At 39.9% G+C, this 14,652-nt stretch overlaps 1 protein-coding gene across 1 annotated transcript in view; it reads left to right on the forward strand.

Annotated features, from left to right (window-relative positions):
• OXCT1 (3-oxoacid CoA transferase 1) overlaps nt 1-14,652 on the forward strand; it is a gene marked incomplete at its 5' end in the record, with an annotated part of 79,314 nt that overhangs the window by 14,480 nt on the left and 50,182 nt on the right. Inside the window, 2 exons of the mRNA XM_010140079.1 lie at nt 2,210-2,316; nt 7,724-7,784. Coding sequence (XP_010138381.1) covers nt 2,210-2,316; nt 7,724-7,784 — 168 coding nt within the window. The remainder of the gene's footprint in view (nt 1-2,209; nt 2,317-7,723; nt 7,785-14,652) is intronic.

Consider the following 14,652-nt stretch of genomic DNA (forward strand, 5'->3'; position numbering starts at 1 on the left):
GGCTTGGAAGAAACCTTCAAAGGTCCTGTAGTCCAACCCACCTGCAGTGGGCAGGGACACCTTCAACTAGATGAAATTGCTGAGTCCCATCCAACTTGACCTGCAAAGTTTCCGGGGATGGGGCATATACATCATCTCAGGGCAACCTGTGCCAATGTTTCACCACCCTCATTGTAAAAAATTTCTTCCTTATATCTAGTCTAAATCTCCCCTCTTTTAGCTTAAAAGCATTGCCCCTTGTCCTGTCGCAATAGGCCCTGCTATAAAGACTGTCCCCATCTTTCTTATAGGCCCCCTTAAGTACTGAAAGGCTGCAGTAAGGTCTCCTTGGAGCCTTCTCTTTTCCAGGCTGAACAACTCCAACTCTCTCAGCCTGTCCTCATAGCAGAGGTGCTCCAGTCCGCTGAATATCTTCATGACCCTCCTCTGGACCTGTTCCAACAGGTCCTTGTCTTTCCTATGCTGAGGACTCCAGAGCTGGACACAGCACTCCAGCTGATGTCTCACCAGAGCAGAGTACAGGGGTAGATTCACCTCCCTCCACCTGTTGGCCACTCTGCTTTTGATGCAGCCCAGGATACATTTGGCCCTCTGGTCTGTGAGAATGCATTGTCATCTCATGTCCAGCCTTCCATCCACCAGTACCTCCAAGTCATTTTCCATAGGACTGCTCTAAATATCATTAGTCCCTGGCCTGTGTTGGTGCTGGGGATTGCCCTGACCCGGGAGCAGGAGCTTGCAGCTGGCCTTGTTGAACCTCATGAGGTTCACACTAGGAAGCCTTCTGCTTTAAAAACTGAATTTCTTACATATTTCCAAGATAAACAGTAGTTTAAGCACCTCCTGGCCAAGTTTAACCTTTGTGTGTTGGATTCACAGGATATCTGTTAGCCTGTTTTTCTGCTGCTGCTTAACGTCTGTCCTCTGTGATGTGTTAGAGCTAAGTTTTTACAGCTTTAGGGTGACTTAGCATCAAGAACTGATGCAAATGAAAACCTGCCTTCCTGAGTTACTCTTCTCTTTACAATTCTCTGACCAGGTTCGCTGTGTATTTGAACAAACTCTTGTACCAGGCCACTGTAGTGCACAGTATGGATTGAGAACAACCTGCTGTTACTGGGGCAGGTGCTCCTTAAATACTGTGGTAGGAAGTGAGCAGGCCTGCAGCTGTACCCGAGGCTTGAGCGTTAGAAGGGATGGAACTTTTTCCTGTTAGAAAGGGAAGAGCTCAGTTGACACAAACTTTCAGGAAGTTCATTTGCGAACAGCTGAAATACGATTTAGTCTGAGTATTTGAAATTGCAAAGAAATAAAAAATTTTTCCTTCATTTTGTTATGTCATTATGATGTTTTACCATTTGAAAGAATTTTTTGTTTATTAAATAGCTTATAGTTTTGATAAGCTTTTTCTTCTACTTTTACATTTTTTGTGGAAAATATACATTGTGTAAAAGTCTCTCTTACTCTCCTAAGTCTTTTGGGGGACTAAAACCTGACTAGCATGATTTGATCAAATCCATTCTCCAAATCCACTTTGAATGCAAGTGTCATTTTATAAAAGCTCAGATCTCCTTTTAAAGGAGCAAAAACCTGACTTCTGATACATTTGTGTCATACTTTGTCCTCCTCTCAGGAATTTCAAATAGCTTTCAAGTAGTATTTGTGTATACTCTAACTTTCTGCATTGTTAAGAAAAATGCTGTTACATCTTTCTATATGACATTAAAATACTCCCTGTTTGTCAATTACATAGTCTGGCTTCAGGCACAATGTCATTGCAAACATTGATCATAAATGTAGAGAAAACCAAATGAAATTCATCCTGTCAGATGATGTGATTTGAGTACTGTCTCAAATCCACTTCACTTTATATTTGGGGTTTCTGATTATGAACTTTTTCAACAGCTCTGCTTTAGCACTTCAATTTTTGCTTATTTGGTAGATACGTAGAAAAAAGCATGTCTAATTCCAGTAGATGGAGCAGCAGGAGTATGGATCTGATTCTCATTCTGTTTCTCTGAACAGAGACACTGATAAAATTGGGGTTTACAGCCTTTCCATGCTACTTTGTTATTACACAGTTGACTTACAGTTTTTCAGATAAAACTTTATGTAGTACGAAAAGGAGTCTAAGTGTAATAGCCTGTAAAATTAACCTCATTAATCTGTTTGAAGAAACCTGCATCTCAATGGTGCACTATTCTTGTAGGTGCGAGAGTTTGATGGCCGTCACTATATTCTGGAGAAGTCAATTACAGGAGATTTTGCTCTTGTGAAGGCATGGAAGGCTGATCGTGCAGGAAACATCATTTTCAGGTATGACTTGTTTACCAGGGGGGAAAAGATTCTTTAATGGTTTAGATGATGAAAGAGAAGGAGAATCCTGTCTCCTGTGTGATGGCAAAATAATGTTTTACTGATTTCACTTTCTTTCATATTGCCTGTCCCTACTGTCAAGTTATATTGCTATAAGAAACAAAAATATAATTGCTTTTCTAATGACTTCTGAGAATTCCATCATAGCTGCAAAATAAAACATTGGTAGTTAAAAATGAGACATAGCAGACCCAAGTCATTATGTTGGCTGTGGTGAAATGTAGTGACATTTTGTTCATTTCAATTTTCGTGGTAGTTCGGGTAATTTTCCTTGAACGATTGAAGGCTGACCCAAGAAGTGCAGGTTCATATATGAATAGAATAAAAGAGAAGCTGAGTCAATCTCCTGGCCAGTCTCCTGTCCCCAGAAAAGTGTGTTTAAAGTTGATTTGATCTCGGTGGTGTAGGGAGAGGCATCATATGAATTTAAACATCTTTTGGAGTGAAAGTTTTGGCATCGCACTAGTGACAACTATTTATCTGAGTTGCTCTCTTTGTGCTCTGGTTTGTCCTGAATGAAAGAAGGGGAGGTTTGCATGTATTTAACACCTGGTTTTTATTTGTCTGTTTTATGGCTATCAGATGAAAAGGTAAGTGTTAGAGTAATCACTCACAGTTTACTTGTCCCGGTTTGAGCTGTAACTTCCTTGTTTTGGGAAATGGACAAATAGAATTATTCCATGCAAATACGGTAATTCTGCATTTAATTGGTTAAGGGGGTCAGGTTACGTGGGGAGCCTTTGAAAACCCAGCAGCCAAGGGCAGTGTCTCTCTTGCCTTCCGGACTCGTTGCACGAAGGAGAGCTCCCACGAATCTGCTCTGCCGCCGACTAGGCCCGAGCAGGCCCAACCCAGACTGCTGGCTGCCGAGCTCGGCCGGAGCCTGAGGCCTAGTCCCCAGATGGCCTGCTGAAGAGCACAGGCTCCGAACTTTCTGAACTGGTTTGCCGTGGATCCTGCCCCATCTGAATTGGGTGAGAATATCCAAACTCTCCGCTGTTTCAGCCTGAGAGCCTTTCTCTGCTGTTAGATTCTGCTTCTCGCCACTGCCCGCGCCCCCCCCTTCCCAGCGCGAGGGGAATCCAACTAGGCCGGAGCGAACCAAGGTTTTTGCACTCTAATCTCGTCGTTGGCGCCTTCCCAGAGCACCGACCTTGAACAGAGGAACAGTTTGTGTAAACCTTCACTTCTTCGGTTTTTATGTTCCTCGGTTTGTAACTATATGCATATATATATATAATAGAGTGTAGTCATGTGGATTTATTGTTTATTAAAAGTTTGTTTCAACTTTTCCGAACGCAGACTGAGGTGTGAATTTCTTCCTTCCCCTTTAAACCCCTTCTGTCTCCAACGAGACAAAAGGGGGTCCGTTAAGGGAATTCGAGGAGTTGTTTCACCTCGGTCCCTCGACCCTTAACAAGGAGATTCTGAATAATGCAGTCTGTCTTTGTATGTATTAAAACAAACAAGGAGTTGAAAAAACAACTGAAAATTATATGGATAAAATAATACCAATAAAGTCATGCTTTTCTTTGTGAGTATATGTATATGCATATATGTTTATATGAATATGCATGTATTCACTTAAATTTTATCTATATATCTTACAGACATAATGCGAATCGAAAATACTTGAAAATTAAGGAAGAATTTTTTGTTTTACCCAACTCTTGACATTCTGGCTTGTCCACTGGCAAGACAAAATGGTTTCTGATGAAAACTCAACTTCCTTGTGCACGTGCACATGAATTTGATGGCTGCTGAACTGCTTTCTTTAGGCCCTGGGACATGGAATACAGGAAACAGTCTTGCCCTTTGGGCTTGTCTTTGTTTGATTTTGAGCCTCTGCTGTCTGTGCTTTTACCGCATGTTTATCTACTGATGCTAACTTACCTCTGAATAATTCTTTCATACTCCGTGGAAACAGTCTGGTTGCATTCTTCCTTTCCCCACACTTCCTGTAGGTGCTGTTGGTTGGTCTTTACACCTTTCCCTCTCCCTCTTGCTCCTTTCAGAACCCTTCATGTGCCTCACACATTCACACAATGCAGTTGATACCAGACACTACTTGCATCTGGAGTGACAACCTGAAAATCTTGACTCCTTTCAAGTGTAACTAATCAGAAATGGAAACATCATCATCCAGTGTCTTAGTCGATGTAGAGTATTGCTAGCTTAAAAAAGTTTGCTTATAATAACCTGTTCTGGTTTTGGATGAGATAACAGATTACCTCGTAGCCTACAACAGAGAAATGTAGGCTCATCTCATAGTCTGCAAGAGACAGCAGAAATTTGTGATAGATTAGAACAGCAATATTTCTGTGATCTACATGGTGAAAAGGAAAATACTTTTTTGACATTGTGCTACATACTTGCATATGCAGTCACTGCCAGTGGGACCTTCCATACTTTTTTATTATTATGTGACTTCTGGTTTTGCTTGTGGAGGTATGCCTAGATAGACACAGGTTCTTTGTTAACTCACATCTGCCATCTTCTTCACAGCAGTGTGGTACTGTTTATAGTGTGTTTCCCATGACTCTGGTATTTGTGGAGCCAATAGGAACAGAGTAAGTGTCTACCAAACTGTTAATCACCCTCAAGCTAAGAGTATTTTTAAATCGAAAGGATGTCGTTTAGGTAGACTTATTTGGACTACAGGCCAGCATGAGCGGTTATTTTGTCCATTCTCATAGATGAACATCTACTGTTTTATTGGGCAACTGGAATAGCACCAGCTCCTTCAGAAAGCGATTTCTAAAACAGGATTTTCTACATGATGCTTTGTGTCCCTGAGCAATTCTGTTCTGTACAGCATGCTGTGGCTGCTTTCCTTCCAGGCATCTTCATGCTGAGTGGACTATTCTGCACCACAGCTTTTGCCTAACAAGACCTGTTTCTGGCACAGTAGATAATTATTCTTAGGTTTAGTGCACCAGTATCAAGACAAATAATCCAAGACTCCCTCAAACGTAAGGAAATAATCCCATCTTGTTCCTGTGCTAGTTGAAATGGTGTATGTATGGGTATTTTGCTTTGTTAGTCTGATGCAGGTACTAGTTCTGCTTAGAACAGAATCTCTCTTAAGCTCCCTTGGAGCTTTGCTTGTTAGGGACTACGTCAGGGAGTGCCACTGCTTCTGTGGGTATTCTGCCTCCTTTGACTCCCCTCACTTATCATCTGGTGCCATTCTGTTTTGGAGTTGTTCTAGTCCAATATATTTCCACTTCACAAGCAAAGGTGTGGTTCATTGCTGGTGAAAGTACACTCTTGACAAAGGAACAGAGATGTTTAAGGGATAACCTGAGTCAAAGTCCCTGCTGCTACAGACAGTCATGTTAGGCCATCTCCTCATGCTTCAATTCCTGCAGTATGTAAATTCAGCTCATACCTCACGTGTCTCTTCATCTCTGCACCATTAGATACTTAGTGGGTGTGGTTCATAGGTTTAGTCTACTATGACCTAGCTTTCTATCTTTTACCTTTGGGAGAAAAGCTGTTGTCATGCCTTTGGATCAGCTTAGGAATCTCTCCCAGGAACAACAGACTCCGTAGACATGGCTGAATCTAGATGTCCAGTAAGCTATCTTAAAATATAAAGGCAAACTTGGCTAACTAGTTTATGGATTTCATACTCCAAAAACCTCAACATTATTCTGTTTTGGAAAATGAGGATAGTGTTTCTGGTTTTTGTTCTGCTGGATGATGTGTTCTTTAGAAAAAAGACCTTTGATCTTGTAAAAGACTGCTGCTTTTGAAACACTGTACTAACCGAAGAACATTGTAAATTGCATTTGCTTTTATAAATACAGTCAGAATCAAGGACATTAACTCTTCTTAATTAGACATTGAAATGGTTTTTTTGTAACTTTTCCCCTATGTTTGTATCAGTTTCTTTTACTATCAGACCAGCCACTATAGTCTTGTAGAAGTCTTTGGCTCAGAAAATTAATTGCTTGGAATGAAATACTGAATCCTTTTCCCTATCTGCCTTCCCCCATTTGTATCCATTCTCCTGCTATTTTAATTCTGGTTTTGTACTCTATTTTTCTTCTCATTTTCTACTCTACCTACTTTAGGGTAGTTTTCCCTAAATCACTACTAGCTGGTATTGTATTCTTGCACTAAAAGAAGAATCTGAATCCAAGGTTTGGGGTTTTTTTATGTTTTTCCTCTTACATCCTTTTGTGTTTACACAGCTGCAGAGGAGAACCACAGACTGAAGATTTTGTCTCTTCAAATAAAACAGAATTTCCCCAAGATACGTGTCTGCTTTCAATCTGTAGATCTCTGCACTAGAAATCGTTTTAAAACTGCATGTTAAAACTCAGGATTTGGCCGTTTCAATTCTCTACCTCCCGTAAAGCCACGAGGTGGCAGCAGGATCCCAAAGTTCAGCGTGGCTGTAGCTTTAGGCATGATCCTCGCACAACAGGGTGAAGAGATCCCCGCCTTGGGAAGTTAGGATCCTCAGAAAAAAATCTCTTCTATGGAAATAGAATGAGAGAAAAGAGGCTTTGACTCGTTTTGAGCCCTAGTTCATGCATATGCATGGAAAATTTTCAATTATTCTACTTTTTAAAAAAGAAAATTGCTGAGAAGCTTGAAGTGGCCAGTAAAATTTACATAATTTTTCTTAAATATTATATCACACAGTTTTGTTTTCTTTCTGAAAAAAAGAGGGGAGGTGACATAAGGCACTCATTTTTCCTTATGCCTACTAGGATCTCGGTGAAGATCCCAGTACCGTGATACATGTCATGTTACTGCAGGTTTTTTCCTTGTTACAGAAATACTGTGTGGGAGTACTTAGGATGAATGCCAGGGTCTTGCAGTGAGTGCCAAAACTGGCACAGCTTTTTTAATCAAGAGAATTCGATTAAATTTGGTACTGTGCGAAGTGTTATCCCGAGCCCTAGACTGAATTATGAAGCCATATGTGGGACTTGAGAGCTTGTAAGGCCCTGTGCTGGCCCCCCTGTGGAGATTAATTTCATTCTTTGTGCAGTGAAGTAATGGGAAGGTATATTGTACAAAGCCCAACCTGCTGGTCTTGGATCTAATAAATGATGATATCAGTAGTATACCCAAATTCAATTAAGCAATGTGTTGATTAAAAGTCAAAAGAGTTGTAATAGATGTTTCCTAATGTGGCAAAATATGATTTATTTTCATATGCATCTTACACAATTCATAAAGTTTTTCCTCCCTGTTTTTTTACTAGTCCTCTAGCTATTTGACAAAAAAATTTGTGTTTCTGTTACAGAAATACTTGTAGTAGCTTATCTCTGAAAAGTCTTTCCTCATACTATTATAACTTTCAATGTTTGTTTGTTTTCTTTTGCAGGAAAACTGCAAGGAACTTCAACCAACCTATGTGCAAAGCTGCCAAGACAACCGTGGTAGAGGTAGGGAATTGAAATGTAGTAAGCCCTATAACCCTGCAGTCAACAAGCTGCTTTGGTTTGCTTGGTATTCTGGGGACAGAGTTCTCCTTTTCTTGACTCATTGAGTGATTTGACAGAGGAAGCAGTGGTCTAACCTGTCTCCTTGGACTGCCTACTCCTAGCACTATGCTCTGTCTTAGTGATTAGTTCACCATTGCTCCTGACTTTATTACTGTTCGTCTGATCCTGGCCAGGACGTTGTGTTCACTGTGATCATCCTTTGAAAGAGAAACACAGCCATGGTCTTCAAAGTTGTTCAATACAATAATATGTAGATGAAAGAAGAAACAGTAGTCTTAGGCTGTGCTGAGAAGATTCGTACAAGACATTATGCAAAACTTACTGATAGAAAGGAAAGTACATAACTACATAGATTGGGCCGATCATGGAGCTATCACAGTTGCAGTCTCTAAAATGTAATATATTACATAAATATCAATCCAAAATGAAGGACAGACATCTGGTTTATGCCTTGGGAAAGAGGATGGACTAGATGATCTAGAAGTTTCTTTCAATCTGTTTGTCCTTTCTTCCTTGTTATCTAAAATTACACCATTTAAAAACATGGAGTAGTCTGCACTGGAAATACATTGCTGACTGGAGAGTTGCTAAGGCATGGCAGTATCTACAAGACAGACTGCTCTATTAGCTTTTTCATCACTCTGTTAAGTTTTTTTGTGTTCCTAGTACAAGCTGAATATGGTTTGACAGTAAGACCCAGACAAACTCTTCTAGACTGTTTCTAGTAAATACTAAATAGAAGAGGCTTGTGTTTCTTCCAGAGTTTTTGTTTTGTTTGGGGTTTTTGTTTGGGGTTGGGTTTTATTTTGGTTTGGGTTTTGGGCTTTTTTTGGTAAAATGTTATTTGGAAAATATATTTGTTGTATAAACATCACTGGATAATACATTTGGGAACTCGAGTTATTTCTTTGTGTTCTACAGAACTGTGGTAAAGAATACGGAGAATTTGTCATACAACTTACAGTAACAATTCAGCAACAGTACATGAATTTTTCATAGTTGGTTCTTAAGAAACCTTAAAATATTTTTCCATTTAAAGATGAAATAAAGACTCCTTCGTCATTTATTTTCCTTCTAGTCATTTGCCTTTCATACTTTGTTTAGGTTGGCATTTAGAGAATTTAAGTAGATCAAAGCTTTCCACCTACATTCCATCTTATTGTCTCCTTCTGCTCTTCTATCCAAGTGTGATAGGATGGAATTTTCTTGTCAGTGAGTAGCAACGATGTGACATCCTTCTTGCTCTAATTCCACTCAACAGTCTTTAGTAGATCTGCTGTGAACTGTGTCCACCATGAATCTTGCATTGTCAGTACCATTTAAAAACTGACAAGTTTTTTGTAAGGTGGCATATTGATATAACTTTTACAATTCTAGATTTTTTTGAACAAATATGAAGAGGTGAAGAGGCATGACCAGAAATTTAGGACAAATGTATACTTTGTGCCAAATGCAATGCCTTATTTGCTTAAATTTTAAGTGTCTTTCTTCCAAGGTGTAATTCAGAATGTTGTGTTTGGATGGCATCTAGTACATCCTCAGTACTGAGCATTGTCAGCATGCAACTGTCTAGAGCTAATCACCTAGGGAACCAAGGCAACTGAAAAGAGTTTTGCCTTACTCCTTAGTTAACCTTGTTCAAGGCTGAAGGGTGAAATACTCAATCCTGCTTTACAGAGATAAGAAAGTTTATGTAGGTATTAGTTTGGATACTCTCGTGGCAGTATGGTTTTCTGAATTCTGGTGTCTGTTCCCAGCTCTGTTTCTGTTTTTCACACACTGACCATTTAACATAAGCAGACAGTCCTAGAAGTAGAGATTTGAAGCCATTGCTGCTCCTTTCCATCAAATGAGCTACAGGTCAATCTTGTTTTCAGAGTCATGCAGTGATTAATTGGGATTTACAGGATCGTCGTTACTCAGTCTGGGGGTCTCATCCTGATTTTGAATGTGGAGCTTTCTGTTGCACAACCAGACTTACGCTGCCAACATCTGCTTGTGTAGCACGAAGCATCAAGCTGAGCAGGTAGCTAGCAAAAATTAGATGTATCACAGAATCATTTGGTTGGAAGAGACCTTTAAGACCATTGATCCAACCGTGTCCCTCAGCACCACATCTGCATGCCTTTTAAACACTTCCAGGGAAGGGGACTCCATCACCTCCCTGGGCAGCCTGTTCCAATACCTGACAACCCTCTCTGTAAGGAAATTTTTCCTAATATCCAACTTAAATCTACCCTGGTGCAACTTGAGGCCATTTCCTCTTTTCCTGTCACTTGTCATGTGGGAGAAGAGACCGACTCCCACCTCACTACAACGTCCTTTCAGATAGTTGAGTATATCCCGCTGTATTTTTGATTTTTGAGTTGCTGAAATTTTTCCTTTAAAATGAATGCTATAAATACACATAAAAAGAGTTGTTGTTCCTTATATTTACTCTGATGGGTTATTTGTTTCCCTTTTCTGTTTATTTGTATACAACTAGTTTTATCCAGTCTGCTAGAAGCAACCTCTTTTTCAGCAACAGAACTTCATTTGTTAAACTTGACATTGGAAGGATGGATATTAGGCCATTAGTGTATGTCACTGTTAAGCTCAGTAAGTACATTCTGTGAGTGTATAACATGAATTTTGGAAGATAGGTTTAATCAGAAAGATTTCCTGTCTTGAAGCAAAGAAAACAAGAGATGGAAATCCCATCCTTCTGTTTGTGCTTGTTGCAGTGGTTAATCACCCTCACTGGTAGAAATATGTCTTTTTACTGTAATTAATTTGGCTTTAGGTTTCATCCAGTGCTTTTACTCTTCTTCTAGATTAAAAACCTTTCTGAAACCTTTCCCACTGAGTGACTTCTCAGTGCTGTTTATGTGATGAAGAGATTGAGGTCTTAATGATTATAACTGTAAAACATTTTCTTCAGTTCTCCTATCATTTTTATGTCCATCTCCTTCTCACTTTTTTTTTTTCTGAAACTTTACAAATGTGACCAGCTGGAGTGTCTTCAGCATTTTAACACTGTCACCCCTAATGTCACCCGAAAAGTAGAGTTACGCTTTGGTCCTGCCGTTTCCTTGTTTGCATATCTGTACTCTTTGCTGATGGTTATATAGGGTGTCCTCCAGCATTAGTTGCTTACACCTTGTTGATCTGTTTCCAGCATACTTCAGGAAAAGTATAATCAGTGTTTTCCAGCATGCATTCTGTAAGTATAGCAAGTAATTAAGGGGTGATGGTTTTAAACTAAAAGAGGGGAGATTTAGACTAGATATAAGGAAGAAATTTTGTGCAAAAAAATTTCTCACACAGGTGATGAAACACTGGCACAAGTTGCCCAGAGAGTAAGTGGATGGGTAGAAGCCCCATCCATGGAAACTTTGCAGCTCTGGTTGGACAGGACTCGCAGCAACTTGATCTAGTTGAAGAAGTCCATGCTCCCTGCAAGGGGTTGGACTACAGAACCTTTGAAGGTTTCTTCCAACCCAAAGCATTCTGTGATTCTGTTTATAGATGATAGCTACCTAACTTGGCATTTTGTTATAAAACATATTCTGTTCGAATAGACTCGTTTTATCTGGGTGTCTGGTACTGCCACTTCCTTCTTAGGATTTATTATTTCACCAATCTTTCCCCAGATTTGTTTTAGTTTCTGATCATTGATAAAAAACATGGAATGGCACTTAGCATTGTAAGACCCCTACTAAGGGAAATAGAAACTCCTGGAAATCCACTCTCAAGATATCTGTGAACTTGGTGAAAGTTGGAAGAGCAGTGGGAATCAATTGCATTTGTTAACCTGTCCTTCTGAGATCACCTGAGGAGCTGTGAAATCTCCTGACATACATGCACTTTTTTCTTTAATGTATTAAATCTGCTATTCTCTAGCTGAAGTCAGTATGGCATTTTGCACTCTCTTAACTGAGTTATGGACAGACACCGAATTTTTATATGAATTCTAAAGTGGGAGAACTTGGCAGCATTTGTGGGTATGGGTGATAAGAGCAGAAACAAAAAACCCCCCACCTCACAAACCCACAAAACGATAGCCATTGCCCGCTCCCTTGTTGTGGGGAGCAGGCTGACTGTGTGTACAGATGCCTCTGAAGGAGGAGGAAGTCAGGCTGTACCATTACTGCGGCACACAGCGGAGAGTTACTGATTTTTTAAATTCCCTTAAAACAAATTTCAAATTGATGTGTCTGACCCTTAGCCTTTTTTATTCTGACTAGGCAAATGGTCAGACATTCAGTACCCTTTTGGGGATCAGAAATCACTGACTGTATATTTCCAGTGGAATACAAGAACTATTTACTGACCTGCACAAATATTTTGGACCATTACATGGATTTCTTTTGTTTATCTGAGTGATAGGAAGTAGAGCCTGCTAACATTCATGATAATAAGGAGGTATGCTGGGGTACAGGTAACTGTCTGTAAAGATCCAGCTGAGTTCAGTAGAATTTCTGCTTTAGTGTAAAGATGACCAGTACTGAGGGTCAAAAAGAAGTTTTCAATGGAATTGCATGATTCCTGTTATTTTGAAGGTAACCTTTGCAGAGAAAAATTTTAAATAATCCAGTATTGGCAGCATTAGTTTGGTGTTACCTATTTACGAAAGCAAAGTGACGCAGGTGTTTGGTTTTTGGGGTTTTTTTTGAGTTCTTCTACAGTGTTGCATTCTCTGTTCATCTGCTTTTCAATTAATCTTGCAGAACTTGCAGGAGTTAAGTATGTAATCAGAGCTCTAGCTTTGTTTGGACGTGAGCCCTCAGCACACACTCAGCCTGAGGCTTTCAGTTGATTTTCAGTTCTATGAACGCTTTCCTGCCCGTATTAAAAGGACAGGAGAGTCAGGAAATCAGCCAATCTGAAAGGAATGCAATGGTCACAGCTTATATATCAGCCGCCAGTCCTTGTAAAGTTGCCAAGGAAGGGCTTGACATGTGAAGAAACTTGAGGGCTTGTGTGGTCTTATATATGTGGTAGTATTTCTAACACTCTCTGTTGAATGAAGGACACGTCTGCTGAATTCAGCAGGCAGCTCTGCTGTCAGGCCCCTCCACAGACCTGTTTTATTTTGTGATGGGAAATGAATTGTGTAGCAGCTTGGAGTTACAGGGAGGCCTCTTGGATGTCTGCCTAGACTGCAAGGGCAAGGACTGTGGTATTAGGACACTTTTTAAGATGCTCATCTTCTGTAGAGGCTCCTGTGAGCAAAGCCCCACTGGGAGGGACAGCTTTTGGTGATGATGCCTCTTTTTTGGAGAGAATCAAGGCAACCCAAAGCCATAGGAAAAAACATAGTATGACCTTGCCAGGTGTGGGTGTCATGACAGCACAGGAGAGATGAAAGGTAATACATGCCTGGGCTGTTGCTCTGTGCCGTGGAGAAGTGTATAAATACTTGTAAAGGTCCCAAAAATCCCTAAGCTGTTGTCTTTCCTTGCCGTTGTTATTCTCCGCTGTGAGACCTACTGAGTACTTGTCCTTGGTGAAGTGGTTTGAGATCTCAGCCATTGCCATGACGTAAGTGTTTGATAGTGGTAAGAGTTAATATGTTTAGAAATATTTGTTGTCTGGCTGTTTGAATATCCAGTTTGAATACTGTTTGGATTGCAGAGGATGGCTAAATGTATCTCCCTGTGTAAACAGCATTCCACCTCAAATAATATCAAGGGAGGAAAAAAGAGAGTGTACTTTCTCATAAAAATGCATTAAATAAAAATCATTAAACCCTGCATTTTATCTCTGGTTGCCTAGTAACAACACCGCCACGTCAGTGAGTGCCATTATCTCAGGTACAATGAACTATGCTGCAATAAGGGACAGAAGCAGACTGAAATAAGCTATTTGTATCCTGTTATCTGTGCTAAACCATGGCATTGTGTTTTATTGAGGAAACTGGAAAATGAACCTTTTTTCTGGGTGCCTATTCCTCCAAGTGCTTTTACAATGGCAGAACTTTGCTCAGATGCATAGCTCTGTTCTGAGAAATCCTTCAAGGTTTTTGCACAGTGGCAGTTTACTATAAAAAGCCTGTAAGTACTATTTTAAAGTGGAAAAATAATCTTCAAGAATCTTTTACCTTACCTGGATGCCCCAGATGCGGAACTCGAAACTGAACCCTTGTACTGGAAGTGGTTCCTGGTTTGGGCACAGACTTTGCAATAGGACGTGTTTCTGGGAAGTTACAGATCAGGATTTGAGGCCAAGAAGGATACAAAATTGAGATCCTTCTGTGCAAATGCTGTAGCCACTGAGCTGCTGTGTTGCTATAGCCTTTTTTGATATTGTTTAATTGTTCAGTGATGATTCTGTGTGAGCTGAGAGTATGGCTGCTGAGAAGGTGTCCCAGGGATCTGCAATGGGGAGATACTTTGTTTTAAAATCACATTTGGCAAGGATAGACTCTGAGCTGCTTAGTCCTGCCACTTTACCTAAGCATTTGTCACAGGTGACAGTGGAATTCTAGTTGCTATAATACATTAGTGTAATATATGCAAAATATATGTTACATATAAAAATATGTAAGTATAGAAGTCTTTGCATCTTAAACATCTAGGTGGTTAATCAAGGCTTTTGACTGCATAATTGGATTTACATTCCTAGATTTTTGCTGAATACTGAATCAGTGATGCTTGTGGATCTGAATTTATATAATCCAATATATAAGAGTATAGACATTACAATATGCTTTCCTAAAGGAACCTTAGATGAAAGATTTGAGTCAACACTTGTGTGAGAGTAACTGTGAAATGCAAGCTCATAATCCTTAGAAATCAATGAAGGGAAAATGGCAAAATACCAGGAA

Source organism: Buceros rhinoceros, unplaced genomic scaffold (assembly GCF_000710305.1).
Source record: "Buceros rhinoceros silvestris isolate BGI_N320 unplaced genomic scaffold, ASM71030v1 scaffold2507, whole genome shotgun sequence".
Classification (NCBI taxonomy): domain Eukaryota; kingdom Metazoa; phylum Chordata; class Aves; order Bucerotiformes; family Bucerotidae; genus Buceros; species Buceros rhinoceros.